The following is a 22,973-nucleotide window of genomic DNA, read 5'->3' on the forward strand; positions in this document are numbered from 1 at the left end:
GTGCATGAGTTTATCTCCAGGCTTTCTATGCTGTTCCATTGATTTATGTTTCTTTTTTTGTGCCAATACCATATTGTGCTGATTACTGTAGCTCTGTAGTATAGTCTGAAGTCAGGGAGTCTGATTCCTCCATCTATGTTTTTTTCCCTCAAGATTGCTTTTGCTCTTCAGGGTCTTTCAGGTCTCCATACAAATTTTAAGATTTTTTGTTCTAGTTCTGTAAAAAATGCCATTGGTAATTTGATAAGGATTGCATTGAATCTGTAGCTTGCTTTGGGTAGTATAGTCATTTTCACAATGTTGATTCTTCCAATCCAAGAACATGGTATATCTCTCCATCTTCTTGTATCACCTTTAATTTCTTTTATCAGTGTCTTATAGTTTTCTGCATACAGGTCTTTTGTCTCCCTAGGTAGGTTTATTCCTAAGTATTTTATTCTTTTTGCTGCAATGGTAAATGGGAGTGTTTCCTTAATTTCTCTTTCAGATTTTTCATCATTAGTGTATAGGAATGCAAGAGATTTCTGTGCATTAATTTTGTATTCTGCAACTTTACCAAATTCATTGATTAGCTCTAGTAGTTTTCTGGGGGCATCTTTAGGATTCTCTATGTATAGTATCATGTCATCTGCAAACAGTGACAGTTTTACTTCTTCTTTTCCGATTTGGATTCCTTTTATTTCTTTTTCTTCTCTGATTGCTGTGGCTAAAACTTCCAAAACTATGTTGAATAATAGTGGTGAGAGCGGACATCCTTGTCTTGTTCCTGATCTTAGAGAAAATGCTTTCAGTTTTTCACCATTGAGAATGATGTTTGCTGTGGGTTTGTCATATATGGCCTTTGTTATGTTGAGGTAGGTTCCCTCTATGCCCACTTTCTGGAGTTTTTATGATAAATGGGTGTTGAATTTTGTCAAAAGCTTTGTCTGCATGTATTGAGATGATCATATGGTTTTTATTCTTCAATTTGTTAATATGGTGTATCACATTGATTGATTTGCATATATTGAAGAATCCCTGCATCCCTGGATAAATCCCACTTGATCATGGTATATGATCCTTTTAATATGTTGTTGGATTCTGTTTGCTAGAATTTTGTTGAGGATTTTTACATCTATATTCATCAGTGATATTGGTCTGTAATTTTCTTTTTTTTTTTGTAGTATCTTTGTCTGGTTTTGGTATCAGGGTGATGGTGGCCTCATAGAATGTGTTTGGAAGTGTTCCTTCCTCTGCAACTTTTTGGAAGAGTTTGAGAAGGATGGGTGTTAGGTCTTCTCTAAATGTTTGATAGAATTCTCCGGTGAAGCCATCTGGTCCTGGACTTTTGTTTGTTGGAAGACTTTTAATCACAGTTTCAATTTCATTACTTGTGATTGGTCTGTTCACATTTTCTATTTCTTCCTGGTTCAGTCTTGGAAGGTTATACCTTTCGAAGAATTTGTCCATTTCTTCCAGGTTGTCCATTTTATTGGCATAGAGTTGCTGTAGTAGTCTCTTAGGATGCTTTGTATTTCTGCGTTGTCCGTGGTAACTTTTCCTTTTTCATTTCTAATTTTATTGATTTGAGTCCTCTCCCTCTTTTTCTTGATGAGTCTGGCTAATGGTTTATCAATTTTGTTTATCTTCTCAAAGAACCAGCTTTTAGTTTTATTGATCTTAGCTTTTGTTTCTTTGTTTCTATTTCATTTATTCCTGCTCTGATCTTTATGATTTCTTTCCTTCTGCTAACTTTGGGCTTTGTTTGTTCTTCTTTCTCTAGTTCCTTTAGGTGTAAGGTTAGATTGTTTGAGATTTTTCTTGTTTCTTGAGGTAGGCTTGTATATATGAACTTCCTTCTTAGAAGTGCTTTTGCTGCATCCCATAGGTTTTGGATCGTCGTGTTTTCATTATCATTTGTGTCTAGGTATTTTTTGATTTCTTCAGTGATCTCTTGGTTATTTAGTAATGTATTGTTTAGCCTCCATGTGTTTGTATTTTTTACGTTTTTTCCCCCGTAATTCATTTCTAATCTCATGGTGTTGTGGTCAGAAAAGATGCTTGATACAATTTCAGTTTTCTTAAATTTACTGAGGCTTGATTTGTGACCCAAGATGTGATCTATCCTGGTGTATGTTCCGTGTGCACTTGAGAAGAAAGTGTAATCTGCTGTTTTTGGATGGAAAGTACTATAAATGCCAATTAAATCTATCTGGTCTACTGTGTCATTTAAAGCTTCTGTTTCCTTATTAATTTTCTGTTTAGATGATCTGTCCATTGGTGTAAGTGAGGTGTTAAGGTCCCCCACTATTAGTGTGTTACCGTAGATTTCCTCTTTTATAGCTGTTAGCAGTTTCCTTATGTATTGAGGTGCTCCTATGTTGGGTGCATGTGTATTTACAATTGTTATACCTTCTTCTTGGATTGATCCCTTGATCATTATGTAGTGTTGTTCCTTGTGTCTTTTAACATTCTTTATTTTAAAGTCTATTTTATCTGATATGAGTATTGCTACTCCAGCTTTCTTTTTATTTCCATTTGCATGGAATATCTTTTTCCATCCCTTCACTTTCAATCTGAATGTATCCCGAGGTCTGAACTGGGTCTCTTGTAGACAGCATATATATGGGTCTTGTTTTTGTATCCATTCAGCAAGCCTGTGTCTTTTGGTTGGAGCATTTAATCCATTCACGTTTAAGGTAATTATCAATATGTATGTTCCTATGACCATTTTTTTAATTGTTTGGGGTTTGCTTTTGTAGTTGTTTTTCTTCTCTTGTGTTTCCCACTTAGAGAAGTTCCTTTAGCATTTGTTGTAAAGCTGGTTTGGTGGTGCTGAATTCTCTTAGCTTTTGCTTGTCTGTAAAGCTTTTTATTTCTCCATCGATTCTGAATGAGATCCTTGCCAGGTAGAGTAATCTTGGTTGTAGGTTCTTCTCTTTCATCACTGTAAGTATATCATGCCACTCCCTTCTTGCTTGTAGAGTTTCTGCTGAGAAATCAGCTGTTAACCTTATGGGAGTTCCCTTGTACGTTATTTGTCGTTTTTCCCTTGCTGCTTTCAATAATTTTTCTTTGTCTTTAATATTTGCCAATTTGATTACTATGTGTCTCCGCTTGTTTCTTCTTGGGTTTATCCTGTATGGGACTCGCTACGCTTCCTGGACTTGAGTGGCTATTTCCTTTCCCATGTTAGGGAAGTTTTCGACTATAATCTCTTCAAATATTTTCTCGGGTCCTTTCTCTCTCTCTTCTCCTTCTGGGACCCCTATAATGCGAATGTTGTTGCATTTAATGTTATCCCAGAGGTCTCTTAGGCTGTCTTCATTCCTTTTCATCCTTTTTTCTTTATTCTCTTCCATGGCAGTGAATTCCACCATTCTGTCTTCCAGGTCACTTATCCATTCTTCTGCCTCAGTTATCCTGCTATTGATTCCTTCTAGTGTAGTTTTCATTTCAGTTATTGTATTGTTCACCTCTGTTTGTTTGGGTCTTCTGGGTCTTTGTTAAACATTTCTTGCATCTTCTTGATCTTTGCCTCCATTCTTTTTCTGAGGTCCCGGATCATCTTCACTATCATTATTCTGAATTCTTTTTCTGGAAGGTTGCCTATCTCCACTTCATTTAGTTGTTTTTCTGGGGTTTTATCTTGTTCCTTCATCTGGTACATAGCCCTCTGCCTTTTCATCTTGTCTATCTTTCTATGAATATCGTTTTTGTTCCACAGGCTGCAGGACTGTAGTTCTTCTTGCTTCTGCTGTCTGCCCTCTGGTGGATGAGGCTCTCTCAGTTACAGCATTTTTATCAACTGATCAATATATAACCCTGTTTTATGTGTTTCTATTTAAAGACACCTTCTTTAACAAATTCTGTTCACTCATTAACACTGAACTCACAGTCAACAGTACTATATCTCATGCATGAATGAAGCTTTCTAACGTGTATTTTCTCCACATGGCACAATACAGCTTTCTCAAGCTTATGAACACTAGGCAGCACTTCAGTACTATGCTTGGGGGCCATTTTAAAGGAAGAATTCGCAAGCAAAAATCATAAAATGTGAAAAATATGGCACTAAATAGACCTCAAAAAGGACAACTGTTTACAGTATGAGAGCTGAAACAGGAAGGCGAAGTATTGCTTTGTTAAACTTTTGGGAATGCAAATGAACATGACAGCACTTTCAGTATTGATTTTGGGGGTAGAAATAAATTTTTGCAAGTAAGCGGATTCATAAATACGGAATATATGAATAAGGAAGGTCAACTATAATTCACTTTAAAACATTTTTTAAAGATTATTTTTTAAATAACAGTTTCAGGTTCACAGCAAACTTGAGAGGAAGGTACAGAGATTAAAAACATTTTTAACTAATGAAGAAATAATATGAATATATTTTTAAATATACACATAGTAAATGAATGAAATATTCTGGTTATAGAGAACTGTTAGTTTCTACATATATCTGAATTACCTATTTCTACAAGATAATGATGAGAACAAGTTTAAGATGGAAGAGAAGTGTGTATTTCAACCTTACTGAAATCCTAGGTATTTAAAATTCCTGGGACCCCCCTGGTGGTCCAGTGGTTAAGACTCCAAGCTCCCAATGCAGGGGGCCCGGGTTTGATCCCTGGTCAGGGAACTACATCCCACATGCTACAAAGAAGATCCCATATGCCACAACTAAGACCCGGAGCAGGTGAGTGAGTGAGTGAGTGAGTGAATGAATGAATAAATAAATAAATAATAAAATTCCTTAGCCAAGCGCTTCCACACTTTCTTACCTGATACTAGTGGTTTCTGTGTATTGGACAGCCATGAGCTGAGAATTTGAGCCCTGTTCCAGAGCACCCTGAAAGATAAAAAATGGTTAGATGTCACATAATGTAATCATATGAAAAGTTTCCTATATTGACTCATTCTACATTTACTAAACTTCATTAAAGTATTCATAAAGTTTGTTTGGTTTTTTTTTTTGGCTGCTTTGGGTCTTCGTTGCTGTATACAGGCTTTCTCTAGTTGCAGCGAGCGGGGGCTACTCTTCGTTGTGGTGCATGGGCTTCTCATTGCGGTGGCTTCTCTTGTTGCAGAGCACAGGCTCTAGGCACACGGGCTTCAGTAGTTGTGGTGCACAAGCTCACTAGTTGTGGCGCACAGGCTTAGTTGCTCCATGGCATGTGGGATCTTCCCAGACCAGGGATTAAACCCGTGTCCCCTGCATTGGTAGGCAGATTCTTAACCACTGCGCCATCAGGGAAGTCCCCGTAAAGTTGTTTTCATGAATATACTGACATATTAAGTTCACATAACTAAACACCAATATAGAAATTAGAACTCTTTTGGTCACATTCTGGGCTGAGAGGTGTGTCTTATGGACAGTAAGACATTTAAGGCACTCCCCACAAAGATTAAAGAAATAGCTCAGGACTTCCCTGGTGGCGCAGTGGTTGAGAGTCTGCCTGCTGATGCAGGGGACACAGGTCTGTGCCCCGGTCCGGGAAGATCCCACATGCCGTGGAGCGGCTGCGCCCACGAGCCATGGCCGCTGAGCCTGTGCGTCCGGAGCCTGTGCTCCACAACGGGAGAGGCCACAACAGTGAGAGGCCAGCATGCCACAAAAAAAAAAAAAAAAAAAGGCTCAAAAACTTAGTCCAAGTATCACAAGGTTTATCACCAAGTCATACAAGTATTACTGAACACATAACAACTTACGTTTGTCTAAAATAATTATTTTCCGAATGAAAATTTCCTGAATTATGAAAGGTTCATAATGAAACTAGATCTTATTGTTTACTGAATTAAACACAAAGATCTTCATGCCTAAATACACCTGTGGACTAATCCATCATAAAGATATCTCATCAATGATTCTTGGCCAGAGAACAGTCCAATCTGGAACCATTAGTGGTCCACATAGACTACACTGGAAACCTGTCTTCCATATAGCACCTGCTTTGCACTATGCTTTCTTATATACCCCAGCAGCTTTGTAAGCTGATCTTCAAAAAAGTTTTGTAAGAGTATCAGAGTTCAAGAGCACATTACCAATTATTATGTTAGGAAGTGACCTTATTATTACCCTGTCAAACAGTGACTTGAATAACTGTTTAATCTTAAGATTACTAGCATTTGTTCATTACTATATCCATCCATCCTTCCTTCAGCAATCAAACTTTCATAGAGTGCCTACTACATGTACTGGTGCTACAGAATTTAACATTTGACTTTTGCCCTCTAGAAGCTTGCAGTTTAACTGAGAAGACAGATATGTAGAAATGATATAATGTGATGCTAAAATAGAAGAATATACAAAGGGTTATGGGAAGAGAAGAGGGAACAATTTTGTTTGGTGGTAGATGGAACCAATATGCAGGGATGAATAGAGAGGGCTTCCAATTTCTGGCTCTGTAACAAGTCAAGGGTCTAATTTTATGAAAATCTAATGTCAGTCTTACATATAGTAAGTTTAAAAATGTGTTAAACAAAAATAAAAAGCACAGATAAAATGAAAAGAAAAACAAATACATTTAAATAATAAAGTACTGTATTTATTGATATGCTTATCAAGTAAGTAGTAAATCAAGCCAAAATTAAAAGGATAAATATAAAATTTTAAATAAACAGATTAAATAACTGGTGAATTTTAAATGATTTTGCTACTTTGGCACACATGAAATTAGCAGAGAAGTCTGAAAGAAGCCAGACTTCTTTCTCTAGGCTCAGAAATGAGTGGGTAGGCTTTAAGGAAAGCTGAGTTACAGAGACATCAGGCAAACAGCAATTGAATATGCCATTTACCTATACAAGATTTACACCAATAAACAAAGGGACTTCTGAAAACTTGTCTATGAACTTCAGCATTTTTAGCTATGTGGATTTAGCAAAAGGTCACAATCAGCAAAAAAAAGTGAGACAGACATTTACACAGAAATGAGAAAGATATTAAAATCTCCAATTATGTTGCAGATTTATCTGTTTTTCCCTTTAGTTCTCACTTTTTTGCATTATGTTTTTGAAACTTTGTTACTTGGAGCCTATACATTTAGAATTTTTATGACTTCTTAATTTAATATGTCAAAAGATAAGGCAAAAAACTCATTTAGACCAATAATTTTCATCTAATTTTTCATAAAGCCCATTTTACCAGCTGTGTGGAATCCTCTACTGGCAATCATCTCTTCCTGCCCCCTTTTTGCTCTTCCCCTGTATAACAAGGGATGAAAGCCTGAAAACTATATTACCCAAACTTTTTTGCTACCAGGGTCTAGACATAATTTAGCTTCTACGAATAACATATACTTGCACCAGATTTGGAAAGCAGAAGGGAAACAGAGTCCATTTTTCCTCCAGCCATGGAGGCAGCTAACGTGTAGGCTTTGGCAGACTGGACACTGTATTCCAACGTCAGTAAACAGCTTTGGGACTCTGAGGTAACTGTGACATTAGTAATGAAGTACTAACAACCAATAAAGATGCCATAATAGGTGAACAAAAAGTGCCTGAGAGGCCCAGAGAAACACATACTGGATAATCATGGAATCTCAAATGTCAGAGCTTAAGCTCATTTAGACTAACCCTCATTATTTTATAGTTGAAAACAGTCCCTTAATGGTTAAAAGTCCATGTTTCTCAATATACTTTTAATGTACTTAGGAACCTATCATGTGCTGCTTCCAATTAGTCACCAAATAATCAAATAGCTTAGGAGTTTCCATTAGTAGATAAACAGGTAAACCTGGTGAAACATATCCCATCCCAAAATAAAACCTCTTCCTTGATTCTTACAGCTACTCCATTTCTCTGTTTCCATTAATGGGGATCATCCTGAAATAATTTTCTCTATTTCCTCATTTTATTTTTACTTCCTGAACCCACATCGCTCAGACTTTTGTCATCACCACTCCAATGAGACAACCTTCATCAAAGTCACTAACAAGTTCTAATAATCAAATCCAATGGTAATTTCCCAGTCCTCATCTTAATCAACATCTCTTAACCTCGGTAACAGTAAATCACATCCTCTTCCTTAAAAACTTTCTTTGATTGGGTTTTTGGATACAAGTATCCTACATTTTTTCCTATTCTACTGGCCAGCCACTCCTCTTCCTTCTCAAGTGCTGATTTTTCCTTGTCTTTTAACCTCTAATGTTGACGTTGTTCCAGGGTTCAGTTCCTTACCTCTTTTCTCTTCTTTTTACCTTCTCTCTAGGTGATATCATCCCAAATTAAACTTCCAGTCTCAACCTCTCCCCTATACTCCAGACCTGGATATCTGAGTAGCCACCTGACTCTCCACTTGAATGTCTAATAGCCATCTCAAACTTAATATATCTAAAACTCTTTTTTCTTGCCTCCAACTCCTCCTTCCCTACTCTCAGTCTCAGTAAATGGCATCATCATTCATCCAGTAGCTATAGCATAGGAATTATCACTGTTTCCTTTTTATTTTACAATAGCAATTTCATCATCTATACTTTCAAAATATATTTGGCATTCAAGTACTTTCCTCCACCTTCAAATCTACCACTCTAGTATGGCCCACAATGATCTCTCACCTACACTACTGAAATGGCTTAACTGGTCTCCCTACATCCACTCATGTTCCCTGCTGTGTTCTACCTGGGGTAGCAGTTAGAGTAATCTTTTAAAAATATAAATCAGATCAAGTCACAGCCTTGCTCAAAACTCTCAATGCTGTCCTCTCGCACCTAGGATGAAAACCTAAGTTCTCACCATTGCGTATGAGATTTGATATGATTTAGCCTCCTCTGTCTTTCTGACATCATCTTTGGCTACTCTCCCCTTAGTCATTGTAATCCAGCCTTACTCAACTTCTTGATGTTCCTCAAATATGCAAACTGTTTCCTCCTGAGGGTCTCTATACTTTCTATTCCCTTGGTCTAAAAGCTGTTTCTCCAGATTTTCTCCTAGACCTTTACATTTTGTCCTTCATTTTCTGCCAATGGCAATAGCTATGTTCTCACCAAACCCCTTCTTCATCCCAAGCACATAGGAAGACTGCATTTGCCTAACCTTCTGCAAGGGAGGCTGGGAAAAGTGACAGAGTTTTAGTCAACTGAACATTGACTAAAGTCCAGGCCTGACCCCTAAAACATGCTGCATAATCTTCCAAACTTTCTTCCCCAACACCCAAAGCTAAAAGCAAAGGATTTCAAGTTGCTAGGCTACAATGTGGAAGAACCTGGATTCCTTAGTCACTGCTTGGAGGAAACCCATTCTAGAGAGCTACCTCAAACTCTGGGTGAGAAACAAATTTTTATTCCATTAAACTACTGAGATTTTGAGGCTAAATGTTATAACAACTGGTAATAACTACCTTGACAATACCTTACTCAAGTGGTATCTCTTTAGAGAAGGATTCTCTAACCACCCAATCTAAAATAGCCACTCACCTCTCCATTCGAACTCTAACTTCCAACCCTGCTTTTTCTTTAGAGAACTTCTAATTTTTAGTATATTTATTTATTTACTTGTTTATTTATTTTTTAATTTAATTTTTTCCCTCATGATGAGAACTTTAAAGATCTACTCTCTTAGCAACTTTCAAATATACACTACAGTATTATTAACTATGGTTATCATGCAGTAAACTACATCCTCATGACTTCTTTATTTCATAACTGGAAGTCTGTACCCTCCACCCACCACCTCTGGCAACCACAATCTGTTCTCTGTATCCATGAGTTTGTTGGGTATTTTTTTAAGATTCCACATGTAAATGAGATCATATGGTATTTGTCTTTTTTTGTATGACTTATTTCACTTTATGTGTTTATTGTTTATCTTTCCCATTAGAATGTAAGTTCCATGAAGGCAGGGATTTTATCATACCCTCTACTGTATTCCCAGGGTCAAGAACAGTACCTGGCTCATTATTACTACCACAGGTAACATTTGCTGGGAGCTTGCAATGTGTCAGTCTAAGTGCTTCAGAAGTAGTAATAAATAGTTGAATGACAGAAAGACTATAAATGGTGCTTTGTGGTAAACAATATTAAGATAGAAGCCCAATTTAATAGGTTCTAAATAAGAGCTGTCATTAACCTGTAGTGCTACAAGTCTAAGTACAAAAATGCCCTCCACGGAGATGTGCCTTCACTTCTAAGCTGTCCTACATTTGAAAAGCTCTAAGAACAGAGGAGATAAACAGTATCATTTATTATATTATTTGTGCCAAAAACATGTCATACAGATGTCCATGCATAAAACCCCTGGCTTGAAAGCAAATTTGAGGGAGAGAGCAGGAAACAGCACTATGTCTGAGCAGGAAATACTAGTGCTATAAAACCTAAATGAGTGCTGTGAAACCTGGGAGGAGGGCTTCAATGGCAGTGACACCTGCTTCAGTAGCAGGAGGAGGTAGTGGGAAGTGGCTGAAGTTCAAGCTTCCCAAATGTTCCAAAGAAGAGAGCAACACATCTACAGGAAGCCTTCTAACAAATATGCCAACTATTGTTCAAAGACAAGCAGAAACAAACCTGAAGAATACGGGTTTTCTGTTGATTATTTGTCGTTCTTCTCGACTTGGTCCTTTCCACTTCGTGTCTATGAACCCACCCTCGAAGTTCATGATTTAACCTATAAAATAGCTTAATTAGTTAAACGTATTTCACAGAAACAGATGTCTCACCTTTGGTTGGAAATGAATTTAATCATATTCTGAGGTTCTAAAGAGCATTCCAAGTGCCTAATGGTTCAATATTCTTTTTTGATTTGAGAAAGCTAAGACACTTAATGCTATCTTTAATGACATGCATTTTTATATGGTAGCCTCCTCAATCATGAGTTCAAAATTCAAAGAAAATTAGAGCTAAATACCTGGCAAACATCAATATTGGATGCAAAGGTTTTTCCACAAAATAGTATTTCCTGTTTCTGCTCTTGGACTATGTACACACAAATACTGGAGACACTGGAGAGCACAAAACAAGTCACAGGACTCCTAACAACAAATGGATTCATTAAATAAAGCCTTTGAAAATCATGCTTTTTTGGGGAGTAGAAAAAGAATGAATCAACTGCTCAGGAGGAGAAATTTCAAGGTACTATAATCCAAATTTTCCAACACTGGAAATTAAAAAAAAAAAAAGCCAGTTCAAATATAACTTCCCTTTATTTTGCTTACTCTTTAGAGCAGTTGTGAAGATGTCAGACTATACTTACTTAAATATAGTTGATTACTACGTATCACAAAAAAACTGAAGCAGTTTTTGAGGTTCAAAGATAGGATCCAAAATCACAGGAAAAAATTCAAGGGAAAAGTAGATAAAGAAAAGTACACTAATGTGAAAATGACTCCCGAATCACATATCTTCAAATTATTATCTTCCTAATTTGAAGAAAAAAGTACTTTCCACTATGAATGTTACCACTGCGAGTCTAACACTTACCCTGAATTTTTATATTAATATCATTCTTCAGTTTTCAAATAAGACATATTTAAGTATACAACCCCAATACCATCACATGAAATAGACCCATCACCATCTCTATCAGGTTGCTGGGGAAACTGGACAACAACTGATATGCCTACGGTTATTCAATAAATAATTCATAGTTTTCTCAACCACTTGGTTAATTTGAACAAATACTTTTCTAGGTTCCAAAGCTAAACACAGGAACCCACTCAGATATATCTTCAACAACTGAAAACACTCACCTGAGAGATTCTGTTGTGTTAATCAGGGGCTGACAGGGAGGTGGAGGAATATAGAGTAGTGGTTTTTCAGTTAGCACCATCAGGGCTTTGTCATTTGAAACAGAATGGTCATATCTGAAAAACAGATTTACAGAATGTGTTACCTTCTGTCTTAAATTCCTAAGACGAAGATTGCTATAAGAAAGTCATTGCTAGTATTAAGTTTTCATGGAAATAAAAATACTGTATAAACAACGAAGTCCTACTGTATAGCACAGAGAACTATAGTCAATATCCTGATAAACCATAATGGAAAAGAATATGAAAAACAATGCGTGTGTGTGTGTGTGTGTGTATACATATAAAATGGAATCACTCTGCTGTACGGGAGAAATTAACACAACATTGTAAATCAACTATACTTCAACAAAAAAAGTTTTTAATATTGTAAATAGAACATACTGCAAGAAAGAAGTGAATGTAATTTAAAAAGGAGGGAAGTATAGACCACACAGCACAAATTTCATTTTCCAATTTTCTACAGAGATTATCATGGTAGTTCACATTTATTGCTCAATTATTATGTACCCAAAACTAGGGATATAATGATAACACATGGCTCATATCTTCAATGAGCTCAAGGCATACACAGTGCTGCTGGAACAGAGGTGGTGACAAAGTAAGAGGGGAAATTGGGGGAAAGACCCACCGATTGATAGGAAAGACTTACGATTGATAGGAAAGCATTATGTAACCAGGACTGAAGTTTTGTGGTCATTCTCATCTCTGTGATAACAGAACTGAATAGTCTCCTTAAAACAGTGTGTGTGGTAGGGGAAAGGGAAAGCATAAAATACTTGGTAGGAGAAAAGTAAAAGCCTTGAAAAGCTAAATATAAACTTTAGAATCCCTAATAAAACAACAGAGTGACATTAACCAGTTATTCTATTAACTTCAAAAAATATACTTTCCTAATCAGCACAGTGATCTATACCATGCAAATTCATATCCAGGATGTGATGTAGGGAGCAAAATCTGAGTTGAAAATTAGAATCTGAGCTGAGGGCATTATTGTTATTTATTCCCTTCAGTCGCCTATTTTAACCTTTCTCACTAAGAAATCTTAGCTCTATCTTGAATTTCTTTATATACAATACTCTGGATTTAGAAAACTGGATATATTAAAATCTAAAAAGAAAAACTATAAACACAAAATTGGACACAGCTAGATCTGTACTTTTCATTAATTCAATCAACAAATATTTACTGAATACCAACTGTGTGCCAGGTACTGTGCTAGGTGCTGGAATTCCAATAGGGAACAAGGGAAATGAAGTCTCCATCCTCAAAGACCTTAGTGGGGAAGATGGACCAAATACAAGAAAACAAACACATAAAATAAATCCAAACTGTGGTAAGAGCTATGAAAGAAATAAGCATATGGTTGAAATAGAAAACCAACAACAATGCCTACTTTAGATAAAATGGTCTGAAAAGGAGATGGTATTTAAGACAAGGCATAAAGGATGAGAGGAAGCCAGACCTATAGAAACTGGGGTAAGAGCGTTCTAGACAGAGGCAGGTGGGACAAGGGAGGATTTAAGGAACTTAAGGAAAAATACTCATCAGCTGAAGAGTTGTAAGCAAGTGAGGGAGGCACAAGATGAGGTTGGAAAGACAGAGACCAGATTATGATAAGGAATTACTAAATTTAATAAGAAGCCACAAAAGGGTATTAAGTAGAGAAGTGATATATTTTAATTTACATTTATGCCTTGCCATTGTTACCAAAAACAGTTTTGATAGAGACAAAAGGGGAAGCTGGGAGACCAGTTAGGAGAGATCTATAGCAATCTGGGCAAGAGATGAAGATACTATGGACTAAGGTGGTGGCAATGAAGATGAAGAAGAATGAACCAATTCAAGATAATATTTGGAAAGAACATCAACAGCACATGTTGAAAGGGAGGAACCAGGGTTTCTGACTTGAGAAACAGAAATAAAGAAGCCTGTTGTAACCATTTTATCCTGGGTTTCCTGGTGCGAGAGTGGTGAAGCAGTCCTCTCAGAGATGAGGGAACATGGCGCTGCTCCCACGTGCATGGTTGTCTCTGTCAGTACAGTGTCTAAACCGCAAGGCTTGATTGACCCAGTTTCACTGTTTCCACCTGAGCTGATAAGGGCCTGCCTCCCTCAGGATCCTTGTGGAGCCATGTGGCTGACACGGTCTTGGTGCTCCGGCCAGGTGTCAGGCCTCTGCCTCTGAGGTGGGAGAGCTGAGTTCAGGACATTGGTCCACAAGAGACATCCCAGCTCCACATAATTTCAAATGGCAAAAGCTTTCCCAGAGATCTCCATCTCAACGCTAAGACCCAGCTTCACTCTACAACCAGCAAGCTAGAGTGCTGGACACCCCATGCCAAACAACTAGCAAGACAGGAACACAACCCCACGCATTAGCAGAGAGGCTGCCTAAAATCATAATAAGATCACAAACACCCCAAAACACTCCACCAAACACGGTCTTGCCCACCAGAAAGACAAGATCCAGCCTCATCCACCAGAACACAGGCACCAGTACCCTCCACCAGGAAGCCTACACAATCCACTGAACCAACCTTAGCCACTGGGGGCAGACACCAAAAACAATGGGAACTACGAACCTGCAGGCTGCAAAAAGGAGACCCCAAACACAGTAAATTAAGCAAAATGAGAAGACAGAGAAACAAACAGCAGATGAAGGAGCAAGGTAAAAACCCACCAGACCAAACAAATGAAAAGGAAATAGGCAGTCTACCTGAAAAAGATTTCAGAGTAATGATAGTAAAGATGAACCAAAATCTTGGAAACAGAATGGAGAAAATACAAGAAACATTTAACAAGGACCTAGAAGAACTAAAGAGCAAACAAACAATGACGAACACTACAATAAATGAAATTTAAAATTCTCTAGAAGGAATAAATAGCACAATAACTGAGGCAGAAGAACGGATAAGTGACCTGGAAGATAAAATAGTGGAAATAACTACTGCAGAGCAGAATAAAGAAAAAAGAACGAGAAGAATTGAGGACAGTCTCAGAGACCTCTGGGACAATATTAAACTCACCAACATTTGAATTATAGGGGTCCCAGAAAAAGAACAGAAAAAGAAAAGGACTGAGAAAATATTTGAAGAGATTATAGTTGAAAACTTCCCTAAAATGGGAAAGGAAATAGTTAATCAAGTCCAGGAAGCACACAGAGTCCCATACAGGATAAATCCAAGGAGAAACACGCTAAGACACATATTAATCAAACTATTGAAAATTAAATACAAAGAAAACATATTAAAAGCAGCAGGGAATAAGAACAAATAACATACAAGGGAATCCCCATAAGGTTAACAGCTGATCTTTCAGCAGAAACTCTGCAAGCCAGAAGGGAGTGGCAAGACATATTGAAAGTGATGAAAGGGAAAAACCTACAACAAAGACTACTCTACCCAGCAAGGACCTCATTCAGATTCAATGGAGAAATTAAAATCTTTACAGACAAGCAAAAGCTAAGACTATTCAGCACCACCAAACCAGCTTTACAACAAATGCTAAAGGAACTTCTCTAGGCGGGAAACACAAGAGAAGGAAAAGACCTATAATAACAAACCCAAAACAATTAAGAAAATGCTAATAGGAACATACATATCGATGACTACTTTAAATGTAAATGGATTAAATGCTCCCACCAAAAGACACAGACTGGCTGAATGGATACAAAAACAAGACCCGTATATATGGTGTCTACAAAAGACCCACTTCAGACCTAGGGACACATACAGACTGAAAGTGAGGGGATGGAAAAAGATGTTCCAGGCAAATGGAAATCAAAAGAAAGTTAGAGTAGCAATTATCATATCGACAAAATAGACTTTAAAATAAAGACTAATACAAGAGACAAAGAAGGACACTACATAATGATCAAGGGATCAATCCAAGAAGAAGATATAAGAATTGTAAATATTTATGCACCCAATAAAGAAGCACCTCAATACATAAGGCAATGAGAAAAACATAATTCAAAAACAGTCATGTACCACAATGTTCATTGAAGCTCTATTTACAATAGCCAGGACATGGAATCAACCTAAGTGTCCATCGACAGATGAATGGATAAAGAAGATGTGGTATATATATACAATGGAATATTACTCAGCCATAAAAAGAAACAAAATTGAGTTATTTGTAGTGAGGTGGATGGACCTAGAGTCTGTCATACAAAGTGAAGTAAGTAAGAAAGATAAAAACAAATACCATATGTTAACACATATATATGGAATCTAAAATTTTTTAGAAATGGTCATGAAGAACCTAGGGGCAGGATGGGAATAAAGACTCATACCTACAAGAGAATGGACTTGTGGACATGGGGAGTGGGAAGGGTAAGCTGGGACAAAGTAGGAGAATGGCATGGAAATATAAACACTACCAAATGTAAAATAGATAGCTAGTGGGAAGCAGCTGCATAGCACAGGGAGATCAGCTCGGTGCTTTGTGACCACCTAGAGGAGTGGGATAGGGAGAGTGGGAGGGAGAGAGACAAAAGAGGGAATAGATACGGGGATAAATGTATATGTATAGCTGATTCACTCTGTTATAAAGCAGAAAATAACATACCACTGTAAAGCAATTATACTCCAATAAAGGTTTCAAAAGAAATAAAAAAATAAAATAAAAGGATCATACACATCAAGTGGAGTTATCCCAGGAATGCAAGGATTCTTTAATATATGCATATCAATCAATGTGATAAACCATATTAACAAACTGAAGGAGAAAAACCATATGATCATCTCAATAGATGCAGAAAAAGCTTTCAACAAAATTCAAAACCCATCTATGATAAAAACCCTCCAGAAAGTAGGCACAGAGGGAACTTCCCTCAACATAATAAAGACCATATATGACAAACCCACAGCCAACATCGTTCTCAATGGTGAAAAACTGAAACCATTTCCCCTAAGATCAGGAACAAGACAAGAGTGTCCACTCTCACCAGTATTATTCAACATAGTTTTCGAAGTTTTAGCCACAGCAATCAGAGAAGAAAAAGAAATAAAAGGAATCCAAATCAGAAAAAAAGAAGTAAAGCTGTAACTCTTTGCAGATGATGTGATACTATACACAGAAAATCCTAAAGATGCTACCAGAAGACTACTAGAGCTAATCAATGAATTTGGTAAGGTACCAGGATACAAAATTAATGCACAGAAATCTCTTGCATTCCTATACACTAATGATAAAAAATCTGAAAGAGAAATTAAGGAAACACTCCCATTTACCTTTGCAACAAAAAGAATAAAATACCTAGGAATAAACCTACCTAAGGAGACAAAACACCTGTATGCAGAAAACTATAAGACACTGATGAAAGAAATTAAAGATGATACTAACAGATGGAGAGATATACCAAGTTCTTGGATTGGAAGAATCAACATTGTGAAAATGACTATACTACCCAAAGCAATCTACAGATTCAATGTAATCCCTATCAAACTACCATTGGCATTTTTCACAGAATTAGAACAAAAAATTTCACAATTTGTATGGAAACACAAAAGACCCCGAATAGCCAAGGCAATCTTGAGAAAGAAAAATGGAGCTGGAGGAATCAGGCTCCGAGACTTCAGACTATACTACAAAGGTACAGTAATCAAGACAGTATGGTACTGGCAGAAAAACAGAAATATATATCAATGGAACAGGCCATAAAGCCCAGAGATAAACCCATGCACATATGGTCACCTTATTTTTTATAAAGGAGGCAAGAATATACAATGGAGAAAAGACAGCGTCTTCAATAAGTGCTGCTGCGATAACAGGACAGCTACATGTAAAAGAATGAAATTACACCACTCCCTAACACCATACACAAAACTAAGCTCAAAATGGATTAAAGACCTAAATGTAAGGCCAGAAACTATCAAACTCTTAGAGGAAAACATAGGCAGAACACTCTATGACATAAATCACAGCAAGATCCTTTTTGACCCACCTCCCAGAGAAATGGAAATAAAAACAAAAATAAACAAATGGGATCTAATGAAACTTCAAAGCTTTTGCACAGCAAAGGAAACCATAAACAAGACCAAAAGACAACCCTCAGAATAGGAGAAAATATTTGCAAATGAAGCAACTGACAAAGGATTAATCTCCAAAATTTACAAGCAGCTCATGCAGCTCAGTAACAAAAAAACAAACAACCCAATGCAAAAATGGGCAGAAGACCTAAATAGACATTTCTCCAAAGAAGATACACAGACTGCCAACAAACACATGAAAGAATGCTCAACATCATTAATCATTAGAGAAATGCAAATCAAAACTACAATGAGATATCATCTCACACCAGTCAGAATGGCCATCATCAAAAAATCTAGAAACAGTAAATGCTGGAGAGGGTGTGGAGAAAAAGGAATACTCTTGCACTGCTGGTGGGAATGTAAATTGATACAGCCACTATGGAGAACAGTATGGAGGTTCCTTAAAAAACTACAAATAGAACTACCATATGACCCAGCAATCCCACTACTAGGCATATACCCTGAGAAAACCATAATTCAAAAAGAGTCAGGTACCACAATGTTCACTGCAGCTCTATTTACAAAAGCCAGGACATGGAAGCAACCTAAGTGTCCACTGACAGATGAATGGGTAAAGAAGATGTGGCATATATATCCAGTGGAATATTACTCATCCATAAAAAGAAATGAAATTGAGTTATTTGTAGTGAGGTGGATGGACCTAGAGACTGTCATACAGAGTGAAGTAAGTCAGAAAGAGAAAGACAAATACCATATGCTAACACATATATATGGAATTTAAGAAAAAAAAATGTCATGAAGAACCTAGGGGTAAGACAGGAATAAAGACACAGATCTACTAGAGAATGGACTTGAGGATATGGGGAGGGGGAAGGGTAAGCTGTGACAAAGCAAGAGAGTGGCATGGACATATATACACTACCAAATGTAAAACCGATAGATAGTGGGAAGCAGCCACATAGTACAGGGAGATCAGCTCGGTGCTTTGTGACCACCTAGAGGGGTGGGATAGAGAGGGTGGGTGGGAGGGAGACGCAAGAGGGAAGAGATATAGGAACATATGTATATGTATAACTGATTCACTTTGTTATAAAGCAGAAACTAGCACACCATTGTAAAGCAATTATACTCCAATAAAGCTGTAAAAAAAATCTTTTTAAAAAGGTAAAAAAAATAAAAATTATTAAAAAACAAAAGGCAGAGCACTCTATGACATAAATCACAGCAAGATCCTTTTTGACCCACATCCTAGAGAAATGGAAATAAAAACAAAAATAAACCAATGGGACCTAATGAAACTTCAAAGCTTTTGCACAGCAAAGGAAACCATAATCAAGAGAAAAAGGCAACCCTCAGAATGGGAGAAAACATTTGCAAATGAAGCAACTGACAAAGGATTAATCTCCAAAATTTACAAGCAGCTCATGCAGCTCAATATGAAGAAAACAAACAACCCAATCCAAAAATGGGCAGAAGACCTAAATAGACATTTCTCCAAGGAAGATATACAGATTGCCAACAAATACATGAAAGGATGCTCAACACCATTAATCATTAGAGAAATGCAAATCAAAACTACAGTGAGGTATCACCTCACACCAGTCAGAATGGCCATCATCAAAAAATCTACAAACAAGAAATGCTGGAAAAAAGGGAACCCTCTTGCACTGTTGGTGGGAATGTAAATTGATACAGCCACTATGGAGAACAGTATGGAGGTTCCTTAAAAAATTTAAAATAGAACTACCAGACGACCCAGCAATCCCACCAATGGGCATATACCCTGAGAAAACCATAATTCAAAAAGAGTCATACACCACAATGTTCACTGCAGCTCTATTTACAAAAGCCAGGACATGGAAGCAACCTAAGTGTCCACTGACAGATGAATGGGTAAAGAAGATGTGGCATATATATCCAGTGGAATATTACTCAGCCATAAAAAGAAATGAAATTGAGTTATTTGTAGTGAGGTGGATGGACCTAGAGACTGTCATACAGAGTGAAGTAAGTCAGAAAGAGAAAAATAAATACTGTATGCTAACACATATATATGGAATCTAAAAAAAAAATTAAAAATGGTCATGAAGAACCTAGGGGCTGGACAGGAATAGAGACGCAGATGTAGAGAACGAGTTGAGGACACGGGGAGGGGGAAGGGTAAGCTGGGATGAAGTGAGAGTGGCATGGACATATGTACACTACCAAGTGTAAAACAAATAGCTAGAGGGAAGCAGACACATAGCACAGGGAGATCAGCTTGGTGTTTTGTGACCACCTAGACGGGTGGGATAGGGAGGGTGGGAGGGAGGAAGACGCAAGAGGGAAGTGATATGGGGATATATGTATAGCTGATTCACTTTGTTATAAAGCAGAAACTAACACACCATTGTAAAGCAATTATACTCCAATAAAGATGTTAAAAAAACAGAAAAAAAAAAAAGAAGCCTATTGTAGACAAGTGGGTGGAAACAGAATATGGAGAAGGACCTCGAGTTTCACCGTGCAGGTGTTAAGTTTGAAATGTTAAAAGAGAATTCAAGGAAACTACTGGATATATGACTCTGGAGACTCAGAAGTCTGGACGGGAAACATAAATTCAAGAGTCATCAGGATATATAGAAATGGACTGTGTGCTAAATTATGGCAGAAAGAAGACAAAAAAGTTCACAGTTCCAAGCCTTAAGATCTGGATAGCGGAGGAGCCTACAAAGATGAAACAGAGCCGATGAAAAAAGAGGAAACTAAAAATGTAGCAATACAAAAGGAGAATGCTTCAAGGAGGAGTGATCTACACAGCCAAGTGCTGAGGAAAGGTCAAGTGAGATGAAAACAAGTTTTCACTGAATTTGACAGTGCTGAATTCACTGGCCCCCTTGACAAAAATAATTTTGGCAGAGTGGAAAACTAACTTCAAGATAAAAGTCAGAGACTTCTATGTATGCCACATACAAGGGGAAAAAAGCAACAGCTGAGGGTATATAGATGATTCTTCCCTACAGGTTGCACCAGAAACATTCTTGATGTCCTTTCTTCTGCCTGTTAGGGTTATTTGAAATAAAACAGAGATGGTGGTACATAAGTAATGACTGCACACACAAAAGGAAATCAGCCTAAACTAGCTGCTGAGGGAGAAGAAAAAAACACTCTGCCTTGCACTTGGTAAATTCTGAATGCTTATAAGAAAAGGCTGTTTGCCACACTAAAAAAAAACAAAAAAAAGACAAAAAAAAAAACTGTCAAGAACAAAGATCTGTCTCACATTTGTTATTTTAAAAATCAGGCCTGGGCTTCCCTGGTGGCGCAGTGGTTGAGAGTCCACATGCCGATGCAGAGGACACGGGTTCGTGCCCCGGTCCGGGAAGATCCCACATGCCGTGGAGCGACTGGGCCCGTGAGCCATGGCCGCTGAGCCTGCACGTCCAGAGCCTGTGCTCCGCAACAGGAGAGGCCACAGCAGTGAGAGGCCCGCGTACCGCAAAAAAAAAAAAAAAAAAAAAATCAGGCCTAAAATACAAATGCTTAAGTCCATCAGCAAAGTCTAAAACTACTATTGAAAATATAATTCTGACTTATAATTTTATTTCCATGTGATAAACTCTAGTAATGATTTCCGCACATCTGTGCTGACTGGCTTTGTTCTATCAGCCAAAAATATTCTTTGGAAAAGAAAAAAAAATCTGATAGGAAAAATACCAGGAAAGGGACTGGGTGGAGTTGAAGGGGAAAGAAAAGGGAGAACCTAAGCCAACATGCAATCTGGAGGCAAACAGATCCACACTAGTCCTGAGATGGTCAGGGTTCTAGGCTGCCTGCAAACCATTCCATACCAATAGAAAAAATTTCAACAAATAAATCACTAAAGTGAAGAACAGTATTAAGGAGCTAGAGTTACTGAGAATTCCTGGACTACAGGTTCTGGCTGATGCCTTATGTGTAGCGTGACTATCCTTTTCCCTTTATCTAAAACAGTCCTGATTTATGCCTGACGTCCTGACATAAATATTACTAGCACCACTTTTCATTCTTATAAGTGCCTCAGTTTGGTTGACAAACTATATGGTCATATTACTTATATACCACACATTTCTAAGACTGAAAAAATATATGCAGTTAATTATTAAATAAAAGGCAAATGCAATATTATAAATTACAACATTAAGAATCTACTCCTGGGCTTCCCTGGTGGTGCAGTGGTTGAGAGTCCACCTGCCGATGCAGGGGACACGGGTTCGTGCCCCGGTACGGGAAGATCCCACAAGCCGCGAAGCGGCTGGGCCCACGAGCCACGGCCGCAGAGCCTGCGCATCCCGAGCCTGTGCTCCGCAAAGGTAGAGGCCACAACAGTGAGAGGCCCGCATACCGCAAAAAATATATATATAAATAAAAAGAATCTACTTTTTTATTTGAACCAGTTCTCGTAACTCTCCTAAAAAATGAAACATAACATAAAATAAGCTGCATTAAAAAAATAAATACAAATGTCATGGCTGAGTGTAAATAAACTACCTAAAATTCAGTTTAAAACAAATTCATACTCGGTGCTTTCAAATGTTTCACAAACATGTTCTTCGTATCTGTTATTCAGTATTTATAATAATAAAAGAAAGAACATCAAATAATGGACCAACACCTAAATCTCCCAAGTGCCTCAATAATAACCTTAGATATTTCAAGAGACTTACACGTAACCTTTACAAGAATCGATAATCACATCCATTTTTTACTAAGACCAGTAACCCAGATTATGCACAGGCAGTGGTGATTCTGGGGTCAGGGACAGAGAGATGGCTTGCATTTCATGCACTACTTTGGAAGCTGCTAAATTACAGCCTAAAAGCCATCCAGACCTCTAGTTTGAACTAGTACAATCAGTGTACTGTGCTTTCTGGGAACCACCATATTACCTTACTCTAACATGGACATATAATAAGTGAAGGTTTCTATTTATTGTAGTTAGTGCAAAATAAGTAATATTCTTGTCAAGCTTACCTGAACCGTAATTTCTGGTGTCTAATCTCATTCCATTTTTAGCAACAAGCTATACAACCTAAGTGGCACAGTCTCAACTCTCACACATCCAAAGACTAGCTATTAAAAATGTAACCTTTGCTGGATCTCACGTAGACAACAACAGAACTCAAAATTACAGGACATGTAGGGCAAACTTGGAAAAATTATTTAGTAAATTAAAAATTCTATTAAACTCTAGCAATATTCAGGGACACTCTTATATGATCACTAAGATCAGTATT

The 22,973-nt window shown here is 37.5% G+C and overlaps 1 protein-coding gene and 1 long non-coding RNA gene across 5 annotated transcripts in view; one reads left to right on the forward strand and one right to left on the reverse strand.

The window, feature by feature from the left end:
• Positions 1–22,973, reverse strand: part of ATF6 (activating transcription factor 6) — a 222,147-nt gene that overhangs the window by 126,467 nt on the left and 72,707 nt on the right. For all 4 annotated transcript variants that reach the window (XM_049709130.1, XM_049709129.1, XM_049709134.1 and 1 more), the window contains 3 exons: positions 11,663–11,776; positions 10,482–10,581; positions 4,767–4,834 (listed from right to left, as the gene is read on the reverse strand). In XM_049709130.1, the coding sequence (XP_049565087.1) occupies positions 4,767–4,834; positions 10,482–10,581; positions 11,663–11,776 (282 nt within the window). The remainder of the gene's footprint in view (positions 1–4,766; positions 4,835–10,481; positions 10,582–11,662; positions 11,777–22,973) is intronic.
• Positions 1–22,973, forward strand: part of LOC125964256 (uncharacterized) — a 65,762-nt gene that overhangs the window by 30,747 nt on the left and 12,042 nt on the right. The window lies entirely within an intron of this gene.

This window comes from Orcinus orca, chromosome 1 (assembly GCF_937001465.1).
Source record: "Orcinus orca chromosome 1, mOrcOrc1.1, whole genome shotgun sequence".
NCBI classification, from domain to species: domain Eukaryota; kingdom Metazoa; phylum Chordata; class Mammalia; order Artiodactyla; family Delphinidae; genus Orcinus; species Orcinus orca.